Source organism: Anastrepha obliqua, chromosome 5, assembly GCF_027943255.1.
Source record: "Anastrepha obliqua isolate idAnaObli1 chromosome 5, idAnaObli1_1.0, whole genome shotgun sequence".
In the NCBI taxonomy this organism is placed as follows: Eukaryota; Metazoa; Arthropoda; class Insecta; order Diptera; family Tephritidae; genus Anastrepha; species Anastrepha obliqua.
Genome location: NC_072896.1, coordinates 128,250,051 through 128,275,944, shown reverse-complemented (window position 1 = coordinate 128,275,944; position 25,894 = coordinate 128,250,051). Strand labels below are relative to the sequence as shown.

The 25,894-nt window shown below is 35.1% G+C and overlaps 1 protein-coding gene across 4 annotated transcripts in view; it reads left to right on the top strand.

The window, feature by feature from the left end:
* The window catches only part of LOC129246901 (ATP-binding cassette subfamily G member 4), a 53,155-nt gene extending 28,364 nt beyond the window's left edge, over positions 1 to 24,791 (top strand). For all 4 annotated transcript variants that reach the window (XM_054885620.1, XM_054885619.1, XM_054885621.1 and 1 more), the window contains exons 4-12: positions 5,175 to 5,370; positions 5,933 to 6,078; positions 12,798 to 13,036; positions 14,641 to 14,769; positions 15,147 to 15,460; positions 17,506 to 17,674; positions 20,508 to 20,608; positions 22,937 to 23,095; positions 23,159 to 24,791. In XM_054885620.1, coding sequence (XP_054741595.1) covers positions 5,175 to 5,370; positions 5,933 to 6,078; positions 12,798 to 13,036; positions 14,641 to 14,769; positions 15,147 to 15,460; positions 17,506 to 17,674; positions 20,508 to 20,608; positions 22,937 to 23,095; positions 23,159 to 23,503 — 1,798 coding nt within the window. In that variant the 3' untranslated portion in view covers positions 23,504 to 24,791. The remainder of the gene's footprint in view (positions 1 to 5,174; positions 5,371 to 5,932; positions 6,079 to 12,797; positions 13,037 to 14,640; positions 14,770 to 15,146; positions 15,461 to 17,505; positions 17,675 to 20,507; positions 20,609 to 22,936; positions 23,096 to 23,158) is intronic.
* Positions 24,792 to 25,894: the final 1,103 nt, after the last annotated feature.

The following is a 25,894-nucleotide window of genomic DNA, read 5'->3' as shown; positions in this document are numbered from 1 at the left end:
GTCTCGTGGAGTATCTGTGGGTTAGAAGTACTCCATATTTGACAATTTTGTTTGTTCACATTGCCGTTTAAATCAAAATGGGCCTCATCAGACATGAAAAGGCAGTTTAACATGTTTTGGTCTTCTTCCACCATTTGCAGGATCTTCTGGCAAAATTCCAAGCGAATCGGCAAGTCTGCTGCATTCAGTTTGTTAACCATTTGAATTTTGTGAATTTTGTAGGGAAATAAGTCTAAATCTTTGTGCATTATTGTTTGCAAAGACTGTCGGCTGACACCAAGTTGAGCAGATAAGCTTCTTGTTGAAACCCTTGGATTGCTTTGTATAGCTGCAACTACAGCAGCGATCGTTTCCTCCGTCCGAACTGGTGGGTTTCGATGATAAGGCCTTCTTGCGACTGTTCCTTGCTCAGCAAAATTATTTACCAGTCTCATTATGGTCCATCTGCTCGGGGGATCGCCGCCAAACATCCGCCTGTACTCTCTCTCTGTACCAAAACTACGGACTCCAGTGCGTGATAGCGGCGGACTATCCAAATTTTTGTTTGCGTGTCCCAGTTATCCATTTTAATAAATTTTAAAGATCAATCTGCAAATTAAAACAAAAATGGAACAGATAACTTAAAAAGAAAAAAAGTTATTCAATTTTTTTTTGGTAGCGGCTTTCATCAGCCACCCTGTACTTATGCATAACTACATCCATGTTTACACCTATCAATCGTAACAAAATTCTTTGCAGTCATAATGGCAAACCACAAGCGACTTAAAAACAACAACAAAACAGTAATAGTACATTATTATATAAATAAAATATGGGCAGATAAAAAGAGCATATTTAATGAGAAGATTGACATTCTGACTCATCGATAATTTTTTTAATATTTGCAGTATAATTTGATACAGTCATTCAAATACAGTTATCCAAATGTATATCTGTAAGCCGATTGCGGTATTTATTTTTAATAAATTTCATATTGGAAAAAGAAGATTCACACAAATAAGTTGAACTGAATAACGCTTTTCCTTTCAACGCAACACGACATAAAACTGAATACTTATCTTTACTTACTAAAGTCCATATACATTTTGTATTTGAACCTAAAGATTTTAAAGTCAAGTCACTTTGAAAAGCAATCAGTTCCATTTCTGTCACAGCAATGTCTTCGCCAAAGTTGTTCATAACACAAGTTGCAAACTGTTGTATATCAATGTCCATGAAGGGTGAAACAACAAATTGCGTCACTAAAGCAATTTTGCTGAAATCCTTGAAACGATTTTTGAAGTTTTCCTTCAAGTTAGAAACTATTTCCATATGATATTTACTGTCATAGGGCTCTAATAGATTTTTGGATATCTCTGTAATGTCCACAAGAAAACCAAAATCTCTGAGCCAAGTCGAATTTTCCAGTTCAGGAATCGGTTCATCGCGTTCTTTGAAAAATTGGAGTATAGCAGGCAGGACATCATTGAAACGTTTGAGCACTCGTCCTCTGCTTAACCATCGCACTTCAGAGTGAAGAAGTAGCTCTCCGTATTGACAGTCAATTTCATCAGCCAAGGTTTTAAATAATCTGCTTTGTAACGCTTGAGCTCTAATCTTGTTCACAATTTCACCAGTTTCATAAGTTGTTCAAGTTTAGAAAATTTTCACATAATGCTTGCTGATGTATAATACAGTAGTAACTAAGAGATTGTGGAAAACTTTCATCCTTATGACATAGCGCCACGAGCCCCTTATCACAACCCACCATAGCTGGAGCACCGTCAGTTGTCAGGCCTACCATTTTTGATATTGGAATTTTCTCAGAAGAGATGAGATTTTTTAAATGAGAAAACAGCTCTAGCCCAGTAGTATGTCCTTTGAGTGGAATAAACTTCAAAAGATCTTCTTTAATTGTAAAATCACTAAAAGCCATCCTGACAAATATGGCCATCTGTGAGGTGTCAACTATATCTGTTGATTCATCCAGTTGCAGTGAAAAATAAATACAGTTATCTAAGTCACTTCTTAACTGTAAAAAAATATCATTGCTCATTACTTCTACTCGCCTCATCACTGTATTAGCAGAAAGTTGCATAGATTTTATAGCAGACACTATTTCGTCTTTATTTCTAAAGTTGGCGAATAAAGAATCTGCAGCTTCCAAAAATGCTTGTTTTATGATTTCCCCGTCTTCATAAGGTTTTTTCTTTTGTGCAATTATCTGGGAAACACGATAAGATGCTTCAGTTGCAGCCTTATTTTTGTCGATTGTTTTCAAAAATATTGACTGTTGTCCAATTAACTGGATTTTTAAATGTTTCAGTTTTTCTTTTCTGGTGGCAAAATTTAACGGGAATGCCTTCTCAAAAATCGAATGTACAGTTTTATGATGCCTCTCAATATTTCCTTTTTTAGGATCTGACACAGATGTATTACATAACAAACAAACACTTTTGCCTTTAACTTCTGTGAAGAAGAATTGTATAAAGCCAAAAAATTCTCAAACACGCTAATCGGTTCGAGCCGATCCTAGAACGGAGACGCGACTTCGCGTCGTGTTTGTCGGCGCGAAATCGCTTACCGCAGTGTTGCCGCTGTTTATCTATTTATTATGAAAATTTCTGAAATTTGCTACCGGTAGCTCGCGATCGACGGGTTGGCGACCACTGAGTTACAGAATCAGAAATAGTTGCAATTGAGGCATCAAATAAGAAAACATTGTTTTAATTTAATTAAAAAGTAAATGCATTAACTATTTTAGGCTTTAGAAGTAAGGAAAATAAGAATAAAATAGCTAAACATTTTTTTTTTACTTTATACACCATTACCACAAAGAATGAAAGCCCCTGACTAATTTTGATTTCAAAAAGTAGTTAATAAATAATATTACCAACTTAATTTGTTAAATAAAAAATAATTGATGTTTTCGGAAGACCCAAAATGGCGAATCAAGGAGCTTTCATTTTTAAATCTGCTGCGGTGTCAGTGTCATGTGGTGTTCAAGTATGTAAAGAGGTAATCGTTTGTTGGCATATGTTTTCATTTCCGCGTTGTTGCTTACCTTTACAAATAAAAACAACAGCAATTTAGTGCATTTACATGTTAACGCATGTACATTTATGTATGTATGGATGGATGTGCGTATTTTAATGGAAATATATAGTTTTATTGATCACTTAGTGCAATCGAGGAATCGAATTGGAAGCGTAATTTTTGTATAATTATAATTGAATACTATAAATTATAAAACAAAATGCATTAGTCGTCGTTCATTTTATGACAAATGAAATTAAGTAAATTCAAATACTGTTAAGTATAAAAAAACTCAAAATAAGTTGGTTATTTTACTTTTTATCAACATTAGGAGTGGATTAAAAAACCGCTGTTAGCCAATAAAACCATTAAGCTCATAAAAAATATTTACCGTGAAGTTCCTCATAACCAGACACTCCCGGCCACAGTTATCATTGTTGTAGCAGTTCTCCAAGTCCTGCTAGTGAAGTGTAGTCACCGATCGTCATCTTCTAACTCATTTAATGGTAGGCCCCGGAAACATGTTGTTCCGACAGGTTGGGTCCCGAGGGAGAGGAGTCTTAGGCGAGTGGGTTTGAGAGGGCACGTAAATAGGTGGTTAGTATCGCGCGGGGTACCTTCTCATGTCGGACAAATATTGAGTATGTCGGGATTGATTCTGGATAGCTAGGTTTTTAACCTGTATTAGCATGGTGCTTGGAGCCCGATTACGGCATTGGAGAGTCGGGAGTTTGAAAGGTGGTAGTTTCAGTCATGTCTGGTGCTGAATTTCGTCAGTATAATCGAAACAATTTCTCGTGACATGCTTGGGACGTGGTTTAGTCTCTAGTAAGTGTCTGCAGGGGTACTTTCTGCGGTAGCTCCCCAGCACGCATCTTACTGTGCTCCTTAAGCGGGATCATAGAAGCCTCGTTGTGAAGATGTTGCAGGGGAGATATCAGGAGGTATCTCGTGACTGTCTTGATGGCAGTATTCTGACAGGGCATTGTCCACTGCAAATCGCTAGAGTCAGCCAAACAGACGGACGCAGCGTAATATTCTACCGACCCGACAATTGTTTCAAATGTCGCCAGCAAAAATTATGTTGGTCGAATTTTTGGGTTTTTGTGTTGTTGTTCTGTTTTAATAGGTACCAGCCAGTATATTTCAATCACGCAGTTATGTAAGAGTACATATACACCAATTCGTGACACAATGTCGAAAGATAAAAGGCACTTTTTACAGTTGATCTGGAGCGCTCACCACCGAAAGATCTGAATTGACAATGCAAATTTCTTAGCATATAAATATTATGTGCAATTTCGGGGCCAGTCATCAAACCTAACCTAACCTAACAATATGCAGATTGTTTTACTGTCAATAAACAGCGATCGGAATGGGAAGTAAGCCGAATATAACCTTGCAATTGAATGATTTATTGACTCTTGCAGATATAAAATCACATACAAACATACATATGTAAATCCATATTTACATATAATTGTACACAGAATTCCCATTAGGTTGATTGAACTGTATTCGTTATTTCTTTTGAGACAACTGATAATAAAGTAAATAAACACAATAAAGCGGCATCAAAGTTAAATGTACTCTGAAAACTCCGTTGGAACTAATAAATTCGTAGTGAAGTAATCATTCCTAGGTTACTAAGACACTTAGTGTTGTGCAATAAATACAGAAGTCTTAGTAGGTATACCCAGTGCACATACGTCATTACGACTTATTTGCATATTTGTTGCATGTTGATGCGGGCGTGGTCGACAGTGATGCATTTTCGCTATGTTTGATCACGACCTGAAATATTTCAGCGAAACTTGATACATACATATGCACATATTACGCTTGGCACAGAGCATGTTGAGCCATATAACCGAAATTGTCAAAAAATATGAACTGAATAACTGGAAATGGGAGCGATACCACCTTTCGAGTCTATGCATTTAATTGAAAAAAAAAACAACTTCTACGACAAACTTTATTGGATTTGGTTTTATCTGAGTTAGATTTAAAAATTATGCAACAAGTAGAAGTACTCATTAAACATAAAATACAAGTTGGAATTGCACGATTTAAATAAATTTATGCTTCTATCGTCCACAACATAAAATACAAGTTGGAATTGCACGATTTAAATAAATTTATGCTTCTATCGTCCACAGAGCGACGGGTGTCTCCGGAAGCATACGAGTCAATGGTGAAGCTATTTCAACAAATTCATCCAGTTTTCGCGAGCTTTCCTGTTACATACATCAAGATGATCTGCTGCGGCCACAGATGACTGTTGGTGAAACGATGATGCTGGCCGCACATTTAAAGCTAGGCTTCGGCGTCTCCAAGGAATACAAGCAGAATTTGGTAATTTCACTTACATTTTATTGTACAAGAAAAGAATTTGCAGATGCTTCAGAATGTATTCCAATTTAATAGCCATAATATTGGGCGGAAAACAACTCTCAATTCTTGGTGTGAGTTTGATTATTTGGTTAAGTTTTCTGACCCTTGTAATTCCTTGCTCAAAAGCGGTCGCTAATAGAAAAAAGTTATTTCTGCCAACACTCGGTGTGTGTAGCCTTATGCAACATAAATGTATTGGTCTTTCTTGTGAAAAAGAATCGAAATTTTGACATTAATTGAGTTATTGGATCGTATAGAAATTATGTATTTCAGAGCGAATCCTATGATTGTGCCCTAGTCTTTTTAGCGCTCCATTAAAAACTAAAAAACTCATGTATTTAGAATTAAAGCTTATGTACTTGCATGCATATTTTATATTCATATATTGAATACACACAAAAGAACAAACAAAGCAATAATTGATTATTGCAACTGCTACATTTTATTGTATATTTGTATGTAAAAAAAAAAACATAATGAAGCGATAAAAATTCAAATTTTTCCAATGATTGTTATTTTGCAGATCAAACACATTTTGGCCTTGCTGGGTCTGGAGCATCGATACAATGTATTCACGGCGAAGTTGTCTGGCGGCCAGAAGAAACGTCTGGCCATAGCGCTTGAGTTGATAAGTAACCCACCGGTTCTGTTTTTGGACGAGCCAACAACGTGAGTGTTTTGCGCATTTAAATATAATATTTTTACGATAGAAAAAGAGCTGAACGTAGCCAGCGTTGCTTTGAAACGCGTAATATGAACGCATGATAATAGATGAATATGTATGTATGTACAAGTATATTGTATATATAATATGTATATATTAACATTTATACGTGCATGTATGAAGAAGATAAATTATCATTTAAAAAGCCCGTTTAAAAGTATGACCAAAATTTAAAAAAGTTAGACGATGAAGAAAGGGTAAAGAAGGTAAGGAAAGGGTCGAAAATGGGCCAATTTGTGGAAGAAAACTCATGGATTTTTGAAAAGATTACACACTTTTCATTGTGAACGAAGTTCTGGTTAAGAATTCACCAAATATCATTGAACCACCACCTTTTTTACGAGATATGGCCTTTCTCTTTCCAAAACCCAAGTTATTACTTCGAGTCACACCTTTTCAAGCGACACAGTACATGAATGAATTTTTTAGACGATTAAACCATGTTGTTGGCCTAAGTTTATTGCCAATCATCTGACTTGACAGGCGGAAACGGGCCTTGAAAATTTTCAAGATTGTTTCTAAAAAAATGCGAGTATTATGAAATTGAAAATTCTAAAGGGAATTTATTTAATAATCACGTAATTGATCCGTTTCACAATTTTGCAAAAAGTCGTACGGAAATTACATATCAATGTCATTCGTAATCAGTAGTTTTGGCTTTGGGTATAAATAAATATTTGTAATCATATGTAAGAGCGTGCATACAAGTCCATGCATATGTATGTGTATACACATCTATATACTACTTATATACATATATATGTTACATGTTGTGTTGTGAGTTTAAGTAATAAATGTTGCAATCTGTTGTTACTGGACCTCGAACAGTTACGGAAGAAATGCAAGCTCTGATTAGAAAAAGACAATCAAGTAGTAGTGATGATAGTCTAGGAAGTAAGGAAGTGCTAAATTTGGTCCGGACCGACCTTCGCTTATACACACGTGCAAATTTTTGTCAAATTCAAAAGGTTGTTGCCCGATATGCACCGTCAATTTTCCAATTTAATTTTTTTGGGCTTATCACTTTTTAAAAATATGAGTAGGATTAGATTAAGAATCGCTAAAACCACTTGCGTGGCGCCAGTGGCCCTTGAACATATTGCTTGCATTGCTTCTGTTTAAATCTTTATATTGCCTATTCTGTTAAAGTTTTCTCAACACGTCAGATTTAACCCCGGCAGCCCCCATTTTACCAAAATTGCGACGTGATAAATTATTGTCAGATTCGGACTTAGCGTGCTTAAATTTAAAGAAAATTACTTTCGAATATCAATCATACGCCTTGCTAATGATAATTTCGAAGATAAGTTCATTTCTCGCAGGGTATTTTATTTTATGCTTTTCTATTATTATTTATTAGTCATATGTGCGCGTTTTTATATATACGATATTAAAATCTTTATCACGTTTTGCCTAGAGGAATGTTTCATCAGGGGCACATTCCACTTCGCGAGAGGCCGCTCAGTGCGTCATACATTATTTACGATAACTTTGGTACACCCATTTTTCCAATGATTTGTTGGTCGGCTGAGGGAATCAATTGAATAAAGGGTATTAATAGATTAATTCTTGTTAACTTCGTAAATTTTATGATATCAGATAATGCAAATGATTACAGAATTCAAAGTTCAAAGATGTGAGCCGAATTAATAGATGCAAATTTTTTACAAATGTCTCAGTCGCTGAAGGGCAAAATGTCAACTCTGTCGCTTTTCTAAGAAACTTCCATAAAGGCAATTGCCATTGAATGCCTGCAAAGTGGAGACACTTTTTAATTAAACGCATTTCAATGTCCATTTCGACTGATTGCATTCATTGAATTTTAAAAATGTATTGCATTTTTTGCGCAAGTACATGAGCACATACATATATATATATGTGGCTTATACACTGCATTGCGCACTCGAAGGGTGCATTTGTAGATAGTCAATGTGAAATTCAAATAGTTTTATCAACAGCCTGTCCCTCTCATACATATATTCATACGTACATATGTATTTATGTATGTAGCTTATGCACGTGCTTATTAGTTTCAATAAATGCATTTGCGGCTTCTGAGGCTTTAGCTTAAGGGGGGGGGGGGTAGGGTTTAGCGCTAAAAAAAAAACACTTTTTTTTTGAATTTTTTACAGAAATGTGGCTTAAGATACTTTAATAAAATCAGTTGCATGTTATTGTACATCTTTTCAATAAGTTTTTAAAAAATATTAATAATAAAATATTGACAAATAAGCCCATGACAGAGTTTTTTTGGAGATATGTTTTTCGAGAGGTGCTCTGCGGTGCCAATCGGCATTCGTCGTAGAATCATCTGAAACTAAAAAAGTCGAATTTTTCAGTTAAAGTATGACGTAATGCTCCCCCCTACATTAATAAAATTTTTTTTTTCATTTTTGTAGTTTTGGTGGCAAAACAACGTAAAACGAGCATTTTTGGCGAAAAATTTCGCCATATTTGTAAGTGAAAAACAACCTTAAAAAAAAAAATAAAAAAAAAACAGTGTAGGGGGGAGGTATTTTTGATTTAGAAAACGTGTACCAAATTTGAAAAGAATCGGTTGAATAGTTTCGGAGTTGTGATTGGCACCGACTTTTAAGAAGTCGTTTCGGGAAAAACGCGTTTGAAAAAATGACTCTGAGAAATTATCGATGCTCCGCATCCGAGGTAGAGTGCCTACAAAGGCTATAACTTTGAGAGTTCTGCTCCGATCCACTTAAAATTTTGACACAACATTCTTGAAATGATTTACTATAAGATGAGTGAAGAAAAAAAATTTCGATTTTGTGACCCTACCCCCCCCTTAAGAATTACTGATTCAATTTCATAGTATAAAATTCGTAGCATCTAATTAAAAGCACTGCATAGATATTATAGACGGAGAGCTCATGACCAAAAAACCCAACATATTTTATACTTCTTGAAATTTTGTGTGAGATTAGTTGTTTAATACTAGAATCGATATCCGGCGGGCTGGCTGCTCAATAGCGGTCTGAATTATGCGTTTTTATTTTTTAAAATTGTTAATAAAAAACATTTACTCAACATATTTTATACCACTTGAAATTTTAACAGAATTTCATTTACGGTCTGTATAAAGTGAAACGATGGTTGCCAGCCCATTCTCATGGTCCCAAAGTACTGCCAGCCCATGTCGAAAGTGCCTTGATGGAAGCACAAGTCAACATATTTTATACCGGCTGTCTTTTTTACACGACATTGGCAATACAATAAATTGATGAAATGTGTAGAGCCAGCCCATTCTGATGGTCCCATCACATGGAAAATTTGGAAAATTTCATTCCTGTGAGTGCGAGCGAGACCGACTTACCTGAATGTGGGCGCGCGAGAGAGAGCGTATATTGTTCATATTCTGTCTCTCCGTACAGTCTTACAAAAATGGGAAGGATGGAAGGTTTGTTCATCAAAAAATTAGAGAATGGGATTTTTTTTCTTTTTCTTAAAAAAGTTTTTATTTCTAATTTATTATTCTTTTATTTATTTATTTAATTTATTAAATGAATAGAAAAAAAAACAAAATTAAATGTTTAATTTTCTATATCAAAAATAGATTCCGAGTCTGAACTAAAATAGTAATTTTCTATTTCTTCAGCTTCAGCATCTGAAAGAAAATCATGCAATCAATTAAAAGAAAGAAATTCTCCATTTCTCACTCAGCCATTCGATTCTGGGAGATAACAAGTTGGAAATTTCTAATAAGCGTTTCGCCATGTATTTCCGATATATTGAGCTCGGAGAAGGTGCTGATGTAACTCGGTTTTACATGGCGGTAAAGACGATGCGTCCAAATTTTTCAGCTGTTTCTGGAATGCTGCGTTTACATTTGACGCTTTATATGTCTCCCAGAATTTAGAAAAGCGGCCGCTTTTCACGTCATTTATGTTTCTTAAATTGTACATTTCGCATACAAATTTTTCCCGGCTTTTTTTTTATTTTTTTTGCGATGGAGTTTATATTCCCCAGTTCAATAAAAGCATTTTGGTATTCCGGTGATTTTTTTAATATCTGGAAAGGTCTTTTCTTGCCTTTTCTGTAAATGGCGGGACGTAATCACAGCCGGGCAGGGCATGGAAACCTGGTAAACTCTGGCATAGGGATGGGCCGAGTTGTTCACTGAGATCATTGATATCAATGCAACGTTTGTTATTGCCAGTTCCTAATTCCATAAATATGTGCAATTCGTCATGCGAAAGATGGTCCATGTTACCCAGCATGATGATCAGTATGTCAGTATCGGAACATTTTATTAAAACATTCTCGCAGACCGCTTTACACACATGATACACAATTTTTGTATCTGCTTCCTCCTGAAGTTCGCATGACATTTCCTCATCGACGATTTTCGATATAGAGGCGCCGTCACTTGTAAATGTATAGCACACATCGTAATTCAATTTTATGGTTGAATTGCCAATAAATGGCGCCATTTCCACTGTTCCCCAATGCTCTATGAGAAATCTGACCAGTGCGTCCTTGAATTTGCTATTTCTTAATTCTTTATTGAAATCTTTAGGTCGAGTTTGTACGGGTCCTGTGAAGTTATAATCGATACTGCTGACATTTCCTCTTTGTATTCGTTCATAATCTTTAATGGATGGAGTAAAATATTGGTCGAATATGATGTTCAATCGAGAGAGATAATTTTTTTTTGATAAATTTCCAAAAGTGTTTGGAATTTTTTTCATAAGGTGGAGCAGGAAAAATCCATCGATTATGACTATGTCGAATATTTGTGGTATGTTAGCAGTTATATTTATTTGTAAAACCTGAGTGATTGCAGATTTTTCAGTCCTACAAATTGTTCCATCAGAATGACATAGAGATAACGGAATTGGTGTTATTGGATAAAACAATATTTTTTCGACGCCGATATTGAAATCCATCGATAATGCCACAATTCGTGCAAATAGATCCCGTTGTAAGCATATTTCGTAGACCTGGTTGGCAACTTTTGCTTTATTATTTACTGCATTGGCTGAAAAATTACAAATTTTAACCCTTGTGATGGCTTTCTCAAATCGCTGTGGGTCTATGGAGCACTGAGCAATGAATTCTTTCCTTAACTGGCTCCCTGATTGTTCAAATGTCAATAAATAATTTTCAACCTGCAATGATGCAGCCTTTCCCGTAGCGATGTTGAAGAGAAAATTCCTGTCAATGCTGTCATCGAAGGGGTTCATAAATTTATCAAAAGTTTTTATGAAATTTCGGAGTTGATTAGAATCTCTTTTGATGATATGCGGTTACAGTTGCGTTATGATATCGGGACGTTTCTTCAAACCTGCAGTTTCATATACATGAGAAATGATGGCAGCACGAATAGCATGACTTTTTGCCCAACGTTGCCGGGCAGAAATGGAATTTGTGAAATCGATTATTCCCGTCAATCGTTTTGCTGCATCGGCATTAATTGTTTGTTCTAAGGTTATATCAATCGGTTGTCTTGAAACAACTTTGTCGGTTCGTTTTATGCCAAAGAAGCCTTCTTTTATGGCAACATGTAACGATGGGTGCGTTTCCTCAATCTTATTCAAATTGTCGATATATCTGACTAGCCAACGTGCATAATTCGGCTGGTTGGATACAAAGAAAATGTTTGCTATTTTCGGTAATATGTATTTGAAAAAAATATAAACGATATACGCTCTCTCTCGCGCGCCCACATTCAGGTAAGTCGGTCTCGCTCGCACTCACAGGAATGAAATTTTCCAAATTTTCCATGTGATGGGACCATCAGAATGGGCTGGCTCTACACATTTCATCAATTTATTGTATTGCCAATGTCATGTAAAAAAGACAGCCGGTATGAAATATGTTGACTTGTGCTTCCATCAAGGCACTTTCAACATGGGCTGGCAGTACTTTGGGACCATGAGAATGGGCTGGCAACCATGGTTTCACTTTATACAGACCGTAAATGAAATTCTGTTAAAATTTCAAGTGGTATAAAATATGTTGAGTAAATGTTTTTTATTAACAATTTTAAAAAATAAAAACGCGTAATTCAGACCGCTATTGAGCAGCCAGCCCGCCGGATATCGATTCTAGTATTAAACAACTAATCTCACACAAAATTTCAAGAAGTATAAAATATGTTGGGTTTTTTGGTCATGAGCTCTTAGACTATTAGAAGGACTATTCTCTCCCTTACTTTCGTTTTCGATTTGATAAGTGGCAATTGGGGTGATTGCCTCTCCATCGCTACTCGACAAGATTAATTTCAATATTCCTCAGTGAAGCTTACGAAATCATGAACTGGTAACTGGTTAGAACTAATTATGCTTCCTGTGCTCCGATTTCTAGAACTTTGGGATAATTCAATGCGCTTTTCAGATCATGTTTGTCTCTATTTTTCTTCCACAAAGTACCACTTTAAAATGTTACTAAATGAATTATTTAACTAGATTTCGCTGTAAACTATAAAAAATGTTACATTTTTTCATTCATTGAAATAAAACAACTGAATTATAAGTTTAATTGATTTTTGATTGAGTTATTTAGCACTAATCTGTTTTTCATAGTCTGTAAGAAATACTGCATTTTTAGATTATTAAATGAATAAATAAATATACATACTTTAATAGTTGATGAAATGTAGTTGCGAACTTAAAAGAAAACTTTTTGCTTCCTTTTTCCTCCCTTTCAGAGGTTTGGACAGCTCGTCGTGTAGCCAATGTGTGTCGCTGCTCAAAAAGTTGGTCTCTTTGGGGCACACCGTCGTTTGTACCATTCATCAGCCAAGCGCATTGATATTCGAAATGTTTGACAAACTTTATACTGTAGTAGACGGCAATTGCATCTACCAAGGCCCAGTTCGGGAGCTGATACCATTCTTGGAAGGACAGGATTTGGTGTGTCCGAGTTATCACAATCCCGCGGACTTTCGTAAGTGCTTCTATCCAGATTCCAGTGGAGTGATATTTTCAGAAATATTTAATATAGCCATTGGTGAGCTGAGGTTGATTTTAAAGGTATTAATGAAAATAAGCAAAAGTAAAACCGGAGAACTCTAAAGAGATGTTGTTTTGCGTTCGATGAGTTAAGAAAAATTTTCGAAATATTCCAAAGATTGATTATACTTCATATTGCTCTTCTCAAGTTCAAATTTCGAATGCAAAGAATAGAATTTAACAAAGAAAACTGCGCCATACCGCGGCAAAACCTATGAATAACTTAATCCCTCTTGAACTCATTAGTGATAGTAGTAAATTCGTAAAGAGCTACCGTTACTTGTGGAGTGTTTCGTGAGTTGAGACGAAATCAGCCCTCCAGGTTTGACCGCATCTTCTGAAAAATAACGGACAAGATTTTTTAAAAGCAAATTTATGTTAAATGCTTATTACACCAAGGACAGTTTTCTATAACTAAGCGGTCATTAAACTTACTAAGAAGACATTTCGTGTATATGGTGAATATTGGTAAGAGAGCTAAAATACATACATACTCAGGTCAACCAGAAGGTTTTAGGGTGTTGGGCGATCATTCATAAGCTAATATCAACACAATTGCTAACAGTCTTATAGCAATTTAAAATAAATATATTAATAGAAATCAAAGATATTCGGTGCCCTATATGTTTCTTAGTTTCGAACAGGAATGTTTAATCGTAAACTAATCTCCACTTGACTATTTTAACCAATATTTCGAAATATGCGCAATCTATCAACCGTAAATGGTTTCTTTAATCATGGAAAGCATCAAGACTCGTTGTGATTTTTATAAATGCTGATTAAGCAGCAGGGAAGGGATCATGAAAAATCGCTAATCGAAACTATTACCCCCTGTGTTAGATTCCGCATTAGTACTAATTCCAAAAAGATCTCACTTAGACCTGTATGGTTCATTGTGTTGTTGCCAGTGCATTTGGAGTCGAAGATATTTATTTATGTAATTCTTGATGCACGTCTTCGCGAGTTTTAACATTCAGCCTTTTGTCAGCAATATCCTTCATGGAAGAGAAGTGTGTTGATCGTAGGCAAATTTCTCGAGTCCTAGAAAAAGCAGGGCAGTGGCAAAGCATGTGTTAGACGCATCGCTCTGGACTAATCCCATTTTGTCTGCGTGATGTGGGGTGAGACAGCGTCTCGTCAGTACTCCAACCAATATTTTGCAGTCTTTCTTAGACAGTGATAAAATAATTCCAATAGATCAGCCGAAAGCCTCCGATGCTAGCGCTGAACTACTTTTAGTTTGTATAATAATTTTATTGTTATGTAAACCTTTATAAAATAAAAAAAAAAAAAAAAAAAAAATTCCAATAGAGTTTCTAATAATTATAACAACAACAATTTGCTTCCAATTTTTTTCCTGTTATTGGCCTATAAATCAAAAGTCGTTTTTCTTAATTTTTTACTTCATAAACTTTTGCTTACTTATCTCTGCCAGCGGTCTTAGAAAATTGAATAGTAATAAATACTGAAATGTATGTACGCACGTTTGTATTTAAACGCTTATCGAATAATATGCCGCATTCGCTTGTTCCCCCACAGTGCTGGAAATTGCAGTAGGCGAGCACGATCGTGATTTGGTTAAATTAATAAACGCGGCAAATAAGAAGTATCACGAAGATGCAGACAGTCAACAAATAAATGTGCAGCGCCTGCTATCCCAAATCAAAGGTAAGGAAAGGCATGTATTTGTACGGTGTATTCTCTCTTAAGCGGGCACCTAAGGGAAGTGTTCGCCTATGTGAAAAGTTTAAAAAAAGTTATGGGACCCTACTGAAAAAAGTGTCCGCTTAGGACAGGTGTCCGTAAGGAGAGAGTACTCTGTATATATAAAATTTAATAAGAATATATGTATACAAATGTAATGTGTTTTTTTATTATATAAAGAAGTGTCACAAGAAGTGACCGTAGAAAAATTTTATTTCCATTCTCTTAAAAAATTATTACTTTTTATAAAAATTATTTATGTAACCATACACTTATGTAGATTCATGTATGCACTTATATTAAAGTTTTGTTCTTGCGTTCAAACCCACTTGCAATTGCAGATAACGAAGCTTGCAGTAAAATCGTCAGCAGTTTGAAGCGTTTCCCCACCGCCATGTCGAAACTCACAGCCTTCGACTACGTAAAACCCGCCGCAGATGACGTCGCTTTGGAGGAAATAAAAACGCTCAATGCCAGTGCCGTCAGAAACGCGAGGATTGACGATAGTGATGACGACGCTGGCCTAGCAGCGCATGCGCAAAATAATGGCCGTAGATACGCGGCCTATAAGGCCTTGCGCACACAGCAGGCCTCGTTCATAATGCAATATTTTCTGCTTCTCAACCGAATTTTCGTGTGCGCGCGACGAAATTATGTAAGTTTCGTTTTGTTTTTGTAGCTTCCTATATATGTAAGTATATTTTTACTTCTAACACTCAGGTACATACATAAATAAACAGTAAAAAATTCAGACATTGGCTCATGAAAATAATTAATGTGAAAATCGTTAGGGCTGAAGTATTAAAAGGCTCGGTAGAGTAAATTGTAATAAAGCGCCTCGTAATTCCTTACAAACATGTAAATATAATAAATCTTTTTTAAAACACAATTTCGAGTAGTTATTTGAGTTATAAGTATCAGCATATAGAAGTTACAACTTCAAAATAATTTCAGCCTTACAATTTATTACTGCATTAAGGCTCTTATTTAATTGAGTCTGGTAGATGCTTAAGTAGGTTAGAGATCAAACAGTTTTATGTTTCCCGTTTTTGCCTCAATTTATGGTGATTCGTTCAATTTGACTTTTTTTTGCTTTTTATTTAATGAAAGTTGATTGGTACAACTGATTTTCGGTCTGTATTTACACACATCCATACATACATCTGGACAGTGCCAGCAGTAACAATAAAAACGTTATCTGAACTGCAATTTATAATTTGTTTGCGAATGCGGTTTTTATTACTCAAAACATTTGCCAACTCCATTACTGAATGGATGACTAAAATTGCCATAAAAGCAATTAAAATATGTGCATTAGTATGTTTGTATGTAAGACCGCATTTATATCCTAAACATTTTGTAAATACTTAAATACGATTTACATTAGGATGACCAAAAAAAAAAAAAAAAAATTTACAAAAATTATACAAAAAAGAAAGAAAAAAAAACAAACACGGGATTAATATTTTTTTGGTTTTTCATTTTAACATTTTGTAAAATTTTCGCGGTTTTCAAGATCTCTGTTAAAATTGGTTACTTTTGTTTTAATAAACCATGGGGCTTGGTCGTTTGTGAAGATAAATTAAAAGATGAGAATAGATAATATCCATCTTCTTTTACCTAGCTTTATCTTATTTCGGGTCGGCTTTCCTTGAGCGATATCTCCAGTTCACACGGTCCTAAGTCGCCTCTTCACTCACGCTTCTGTATCGCATGTCGATTTTTATAGTATAAATAATATCCATCTGTAAACACTTTCTACCAATAATTAAATTTATAAATTGCTTTTTCTCATGGGTATTCATGGCGGCCGCCGTAGCCGAATGGGTTGGCGCGTGACAAAATTATAGGAAAAGCTCGCCAGGTAATGGCAAACCTCCGAGTGTATTTCCGCCTTGAAAAAGATCATAATAAAAATATCTGCCGTTCGGAGTCTGCTTAAGACTGTATGTCCCTCCACTTGTGGAACAACATCAAGACGCATGCGCCAAACGGATGTAAGTAAGCGTCAATTATATATAAGTATATTCATGGGCAAACAATAAAAAATAGCGGTTGCGTTGTTTTGAGCATAGCTGAACAAATATAGTGGGTGGCAGCGAGAAAAAAATTTTGATTGGCCATCCTAATGAAAAATGATATGTAGTATGAAATTTCAGCCGTGAATTCCTTAACACTGAAAACGCTTTTATCAGTGGCATTATGCGTATATGTACTTACCTATACACATACATAAGCACATCATTTACGATTTTTCAAACTACAGGCTTCTGAGCCACTTAAGCTTTTACACCTCCATGCCTGCCTCCATAACGCTAGTGAACATTTATAAGTAGCTATGCAATTTTTTCCTCCGCACATTACGAGTATGGGTACATGTATACGTATAATATCTGTGTACAATTTAATTTAAGCTTATGCATGCACACTAAAGATGTAAATGGCGTGTTTCGTACGCCATCTCAGTGGCATGTACATACGCATCTACAGATATACATACATAAATACACTTGAATGAGTCTTGTTAGCCACGATCCGGCTTAGCCAGTTGCATGCAACTTCATTGCAATAACCTTAACATACTTTTGCATGAGTGGCGTTACCACCGACAGTTGTTTTGCTTCTGCCGTTTGGTGTTTTGGACATTATAAGATTTTCGCTATATTTTCAAAACCGAGTTTTTTCTCCTTTTTATTACAGTTTCTGCTCTTGGCTCGTCTGATGTCACACATTGTAATCGGTTTGCTATTTGGCTACTTGTATATGAATGTCGGCGATAAAGCGACCACTGTGCTTGGCAACTACGTCTATTTGTACGGTACGATTTTGTTGCTGGTCTACACGGGAAAAATGGCGGTGGTGTTAACATGTAAGTATTTATTATACAAAGATTTGGTTAAAATATTTCAAAAATATCACTGTATATCATACATACATACTACATACACATGATTTGCTGAAGTATTGCATTCAGGTGTGAATTTGTGTAGCTGTGGGATTGTGGACCTGCTGCGCTAAATGCAGTGGCATTCACAAGTTCAGTAAACCTGAGTGAAGTGAATTAACGATTTGGCTTTGGCTAATTGGTCATTCTGTCCATTACATTTGATTACATACAGACGACGCCTTGCAATTTAGCTGCGGTATTGCAAAAGCCAGTAGTTGCGCTATGTAGGCTATATTCGTGTGCCCATACGTCGTATGTATGCAGGTATGCAATCATGCATGTGTGTTTACGTGTTGTTGCAAATCAAACAAGCTGTTAACCTGCGCCAAATATACAATGGTAGCCATTTGTATGACTTTGTCGAACGTAAAATATTGGCCTACAATGATATGGACGCAAATACAGGCATGCATACTCGTGTTATGCAGGTATGCCATTAATATATCTGTAACATGTAGAATATATTTTATTTATCTTACTTTGTTGCTATTTCCACATAGGGCGTATAAATTATTCAACGATTGCCGTTGTTGCCGTTATTAAAAATTTTATATGATTCGCTTACGTATATACACATAATATATATTTGCGCATGTATGTATGTATATATGTGAGTTACAATTTACTTTCTAGTGCAACCATTGTAAGTAATAACACTTGATTACTTGCTCAATGGTTCAACTTAATTACCGATGAATAAAATGGGTTGGAGTTCTTTTATTGAAAATAAATTCATTGATTTTTTCAAAAAATTTTTTATTTATTTATTTATTACAGTCTCTTTTATATTAACAATTTGTAATTTTTGTACAATTAGGGTCTATTATGTCAATGTAAGAAGAATCTGTGATTATGATTTTTATTATTTTTTTTTGTAATTACACTGTAAATCTTATAGTTAGATCAGTCGCTTTAATCTTCGTTTGATATTTTCTGCCGGTACTATTTTACGCATTTGTTCGTTTTGGTGGACTGACAGTCGCTGTATAGTATATGCTTTCAATACTATTACACGAGAAACTCATTTCTTGTCCTTGAAATCGACTTAACAGAAATAAATAAGCACCCATTTATGACGAATTGCAGCAACATGCAATATGCACGCATGTATGCTTGTATGTGTGTATGTACATTTTGAACTTCTGTCGGCTACATTAAAAGCTACTGCCATCTGCATCTGCTAGTAAAAAAAATGTGATTTTTTCGTTGTTATCGCCCATTTTAATCGATTTTTAACAGAACACGAATAATATATTGAAAGCTAATTGGAATAACTCATTTAATTCATGCAACATCAGGTGACGTAATGCTCTTTCAGTTTGCCAAGAAAGTGTTTTTGCAAAGACAAGCAATTACTGTTACGTTTTCTTGCGTAAATAAACTGCCAAATTTATAAAACTACTATATGTTGCTTAATACAAGGCTCAACAAAAAAAAAAGAAAAAAATTGGATGTAGTCGGTAGAAAGTGTTTTCACACAGTCTCTTTACCAATTGGCGCCTACATCCTTTATTGCGTGTTCGGCCAAGCCCTTCATTCTATTTTTGGCGTGCGTCTTGATATTTTTAAGCCACTTCCGAACTCCAGATGGTTTTTTATGAGGATCCCTAAACTAATTTGGCTATCTGGAGATTCCCATCGATTACGCATTCATATCGACTAAAAACCTCTTTCTAACGAACGACTAGTGTGGCTCAAAGATGACAGATTTACAAAGTTTGCTGTTTAATTATGGTGGAAAAGAAAATTGTGAGGGGAACTTTGGCTCCCACGCCACTTGGCAGATTCGGCAGTCGAACTCGGCACGATCATTTCACATATATTTACACACTCGTCTAATTAGTTGTGGTTCAGACGGCAATGAAATGTCATTGGCTGATTTTTTTCGTATATCACCAACACAATCTCTGTTTTGTTGTCAGGCCATCAGCTGAATATGTAATATAAAATTCGATCAGAGCCGAATAACGGTAAAAAGCATACCTAGAAAAATATTTTCATCACTGGTGTGGCCAATATCAGACCGTCAACCAGCTCTCAACGAATTTGACAAAACCAGCGGATGGGCTGACGTAACAGGAGATGTGTTTATACGAAAAAATCAACACAACCTACACTCAAGTTACTTCGTTGCCGTCTGAACAACAACTTACTGGACGAGTGTGTGAATACACGTGAAACGGGCGAGTAGAATTTGTCTGCCGGGGGCACCACAGCTAATGGACAAACCTGGTATATCTATCATATATGACAATGCTCCGTGTCTCAAAAAAGTGTGTAAAAAGTTTGATGCGAGATAGGAAAAACTTCAATCTTCCTTTTAACGTGAAGTGGATCACATATTTCCTTAATCTGTATGTTGTTACGTTCGCAGAACTCCACATATTCCATATTTCATATTCCAATAAAACAATTCTGAAAAAAGTTTTGACCCACCATAACATTTTATGAAAAGCTTTGAAACGGCTGCTGTTTTTATACGAGTATACTAAATGATTATAATTAAAAATTATTTTTTTAACAATAATAAAAATTTATAACCTTATTGCTCTTTGTAAAAACATTTTCTTAATGAATTATAAGCAAATAATTTACTTGCTCCTGAAAGTACATATATAAAACCTTTTTTCTTAACAATGCATACAATCCACATACTTATATATGTATAAAATGTTTCCAAGCTAGCCACTAACTGTGGAAATAGAAATATATGTACAAGAACATTTCTGATATAACTTTTTTATATATTTTGCAGTTCCTCTGGAAATCGGGATGTTGACGCGTGAACATTTTAATCGGTGGTACGGCCTAACTCCCTACTTTCTTTCGATGCTTTCTTTCGAGATACCATTCCAGGTAAGTCATTTGATCAGATCTAATTTGATTTACTTTTGTTTTCTCTACAGATAGTTTGTTTGCGTTATAAATTGTTTTTTTTTTTTAACTTTGAGTGCTTGGAATATAGGTTCTAAATATTCATGCATTTTTTGATCTAGTAACATCGAACTAAGCAAGCGAAAATTTGTTATTTGATATTTGGTAAATTAGACAGTTTTGCCGAAATTTTCCTAACTGTCTTTTGGCACATTGTCTAGTTCTAATTTATTTACAATTATTTCTAAAAAATTTATTGACAGACCGATTTGAAACTTCTAGTGTATACACGAGTTGTCTATGTAAAATACATATGTAGGTATGTATTTTTTTAAAATATCATACGACAGGTCGCATGTCTTCAATCAATTAATTACGCCAAATCCGTTCATAATTTTGGAGAAAAGAATATATTTCATAGGCATATTGAATTTCCTTAGAAATCAATATACCACATTTTTGTATTTGGAATTTGGTCAATATTATAATATCATTTTTTGGTGTGCAGTCCAAAACATTAAAATCAATTCACCAACTTATGCCACACAAAATAACTTTGCTGTAGCGGTACAGCAAAAGAGACTGGGTTTTGGCACTTAAAAGAGAAATCTATTATTTTTTCGTATAAATATAATTTCTGTGATTTTATCGACATTTTCTTTATCAAAGAAAAACTGTGAAATGTATCGAATTTCTTCTTTGTTGACTTCCATTGTTAACACCCTGTAACTCCCAGTTCAATGGAGCAAACAAAAAACAGCAAACGATATTTCTTAGTGTGAAATGTCTCTTTGACAACGAGCATAAACGGCGGCCGCTGGCTAAACTGTCTCATTTGCCTCACGTAGGGCTAATATTATCTACTTTTAGAATTTGAGAACGTAAAAGCTTTACTAATTTCAAATACCGGTACACAAATTTCTAGAGCAAAGCTCAATTGTTTTAGAGTTTGTTGGCCAAATTTTTTAAATATTTACCAAGCGGGTTTTAGATGCCGGCTTTAGGTCAACTTCAACATGCAAACATACGCCTCTATGCACATATACACTTCACACTTCCATATATATCTCGTATCTGTATCTATTTTTTCACGTTTTACTTGTCACGTTTTCTTCTTGTTTGTTTTGAAACTTAGCTTTCGGGCCAACAAACTCTGTCTTATTGATATTAATGAACATCGTCAGCATTATGCGCTACTATTTTGATTGCTTCACGTTCATCACATACATACATATGGTATACACATACACACACATATATAACTATCGTGATAATTTGCAATTAGTTGAGGAACATGAACGCTATTTTAGGTGACTAAGCTTCCACAATCGTGTGCATATTTATCTATTTTACGAGTTGTAGTTACTTGACTATCGGTCAGCATAAGCGTATGCCTTATTAAAAAAATTGTCTTAAGTTATATAAACGTAAGGTATTAAACATAGGGGCATAGCTAGAAAGAATATTTAAATGTGCTCCAGGGCTCCAAATAGGCGCACTTTTTTCCATCAAGCAGACAACACAGCGATAAAACCTCATTCGTGTACGCCGAATCCAATGACATTGGTCGTTTTTTTACCGTATTTGAGATCTAAATTCATTGCCTGAGTTATCGTGCTCACGATCGGACGGACAGATGCATATCTGCCGTTCTGTAGGTCCCTCCATTTGTGAAACAACATCAAGCAGCCACAAATAGATGGAAAAGCTCGGCCAAACACCCAAAAAGGGAGTAAGCGCCAATTATATGTGTAGGTAAGTCTATATCTATCTCGATCCTTTTATGCTGTTACATACAACTTTAAAATAAAATGTGGTACATTGATTTAATTTCTTTTCAAATAATTTCTTTCTATGACTTGTATATTTCTCGACACGAATTTATTCCATCGCCCACTACCGAACCAATTTAAAAGAAAAGTGTAAAGCAATGCCGTATTGGGGCTTCCAAGCCTATAAACTTAAATATGAAATATCTCGAAATCGAGAGCTAGTGACTCAGCGGGCTCGAATTAGGTTTTGCTGCTGGGTGCGCTGGTTGACAGACTTACAAATATAATATTATACTAACATAGTGTAATCAGCGATTTAATCCAATAGAGCTCGTAATAGCCATAATAAACTAATGTTTAGTGCATTTCAATCATAGGTATATAGTAGAAGGCGGTTCCCTAACATTGAATATGCAAAATAATAATATCGTAAATTTGCATTTTGGTTATTTCACTTCATATCTGCTGTATATTTATTAAATTAGTTTGTAGTGCACTGTTGGGAGTGAACTTAAGCATTTTCCTATAACATTTACAGAGTATTTGTGCAGTACTTTACATGGCCATAAGTGTTTATCTCACCGGGAACAATTCAGACGAGGGCTTTCGCATATACTACTTCATTGTGCTGGCGGTTTTAGCTACGTTAAGCGCCCAAGCCTGGGGCTTCTTCGTGGGAGCAACACTACCAACCAAGGTGAAATATTTTGCTATAACGAATTCGAAATAGCAAATTGTTCAACTATTTTTTAATTCACAGTTGGCCGTATTTTTGGGTCCCATTCTGGCAGTTCTCTTCTCGGTATTTGGCTTCTGCACTCGCTACATCGACATTACGCCGATCTTCCGTTGGATGTGGCACATCAGCTATTTCCGAGCCGGTTTTCATGGAGCGCTCAATGCCATTTACGGCTTAGAACGGCCGTTCCTGGCATGTCCCGAAACTGCAATGTACTGTCATTTCCGTAGTCCGAAAGTATTCCTCAACTACATGATGATTTCGGACGTCAATATGGCGGACTGCGTTACACTGATGGTTGTCGTGATTGTTGTTATGCATGTGCTGACACTTATTACGCTGTGGCACAAGCTGAATAAGCGCTAATTAACCATATACAAACAAAAGTACACAAATACACAAATAAAGGGTCCGCCATATAACTTTACGGAATTAAAAATGCTATAAAAAAGAAACTACTAAATATTTTTCCAAACTGTTTTTTTTATTTTGAAGTACAATCCTTCCGGTTAATGATGGAACACAACTTCATTCATATGGCTGCCTCGGCTAGCCATGCACCATCCCATACGATCGGTCCAATTTTTAAACACATTTTCGATTGTATGCGGCTGTATTTCAGCTATGACATCGCGTCTGTCTTCGAAGATCGCATTATCAGCCGAAATTCTGATATAGTTTGGCCGCTTCGGAGCTGCGATTAGACGCCGTTGGATTATTATCTTTGGGGTGCCGTCAAAGACCAGTGTTATGCCAACAAACCAGCAACAATTGATGCACTGAAGACCAACATACGCGATGTCATAGCTAAAATACAGCTGCATACAATCGAAAATGTGTTTAAAAATTGGACCGATCGTATGGGATCGTGCATGGCTAGCCGAGGCAGCCATATGAATGAAGTTGTATTCCATCATTAACCGGAAAGATTGTATTTCAAAATAAAAAAAAACAGTTTGGAAAAATATTGAGTAGTTTCTTTTTTATAGCATTTTTAATTCCGTAAAGTTATATGGCGGACCCTTTACATACAAGGCTTAAGTATACGAACCAAATATAAATGAAGTAACATTTTGTAAATATATGCGGTAAGAGGGATTATGGTTTTTTATTAGTTGAACTAATGATCTTCAAATGATTTTAATCGCAATCGTTTGTCATCGCTTCATCGTAGGAAAATATGAAACACCGAAAGAAACAGAAATTTTATACACTTGCATGTTTGTACGTAAAAGCGGTAGCTTAGTTGTTTGCGAATAAACGGTTATTTATAAATTAATGATACTTACGATATAATATTAAGAATAGAAAATAGTATTAAACACATAAAAATGTACCAAATTTGTTGTTAGAAAAAATGTAGCTTATGTTTTTTTATTGCTATCAGAATATCTCACAAAATGTAGTTTAGTTTAGTACTTTGCACTTGCCAACTTTACTCAAAGAAAATTTTACCAAAAATCTCGAATAAGAATTGTTATATTTTAATTGGGAAGGTGAAACATTGATTTTATATTATACAAAATGTGTGACAAAAGAAAATAATTTAAACATTAAAATTTAAGTTGTGACCATCATACGAATTCTCAAATGTAATTTGACACTCCTACTGTACAAATAAAATCAGAAAATGTGATCAATATTTAAAAATGTATTTGTTGTATTTCTATTGCTATGGAAGTTTTTTATCGCCAGGTTGAACTTTTTCAATTCATTTATTTATTTATTTATTTTTTTTTTTCCTTTTTAAATTACAATCTGTTAAATTTAAACAATAAGTAATTATTTTTAAAGTAGTATTGGAAATCTTTGTTCTCTAACCAATGCTAGATAAACATTCAATTTTGCTTCAGATTATGCTACATTATATTATTTTCTGAGTGTTATAATTATTATTATTATTATTATTAATTTTTTTTTTTGCTTTATTGTTTTGTTAAATTGTGAGTTCTGTTGGAGATAATCGTTTTAATCTTCGTTTTCCCGCTTTCTCCGATTGTGGTAGTTTACGCATTTGTTCATTTTGATGATTTGTTAGTCGTTGTATATGCTTGATGCTGTATTTTCTAATTATGTCATCTATTGTGTCGATATTGAGGTCGCTGTGGATCACGTCGTTTGGTATATACCAGCCTGCTTTTGTTATTGTTCGAAGTATTTTAGTTTGGGTCCTTTGAATTATTTTGATATTGGATTTTTTTGCTGTGCCCCAGATTTCTATCCCATATTTTCAAATGGGTGAGATTATAGATTTATATATCACTACTTTGTGTTAAGTCTTAGTTTTGAATTTTTAGCCAACAGCCAGTATAGTTGTCTGAACTTGTTTTTGATTTCATTTCGCTTGTTTTCTATATGTCGTTTCCAATTTAGTTTTTCATCTATAGTTATGCCAAGGTACTTTGCACTACGGTGGATTTTTATTTCATTGCTTTTTATTATTAGTTTTTGTTTCTTAGGCTTTCTATTTGTATAAATTACTTGTACTGTTTTATCTTTGTTGACCTCTACTCCCCATTTATCGAGCCATGATACAGTGTTATTTATTGTTTGTTGAAGAATGTCAGTAGCTTTTTTTTCTATTTTGTCTGATGCCATTAAAACCGTGTCCTCCGCGAATGTGGCTATCATGCAATTTTTTGTTGTTGGGATCGGTATGTCTGCTGTAAATGCCAGGTACAATAGAGGACCTAGGACACTACCTTGGGGCACACCTGCTGTCATTTGCATCATGCTTGAGCATTCGTCTTCAAACTT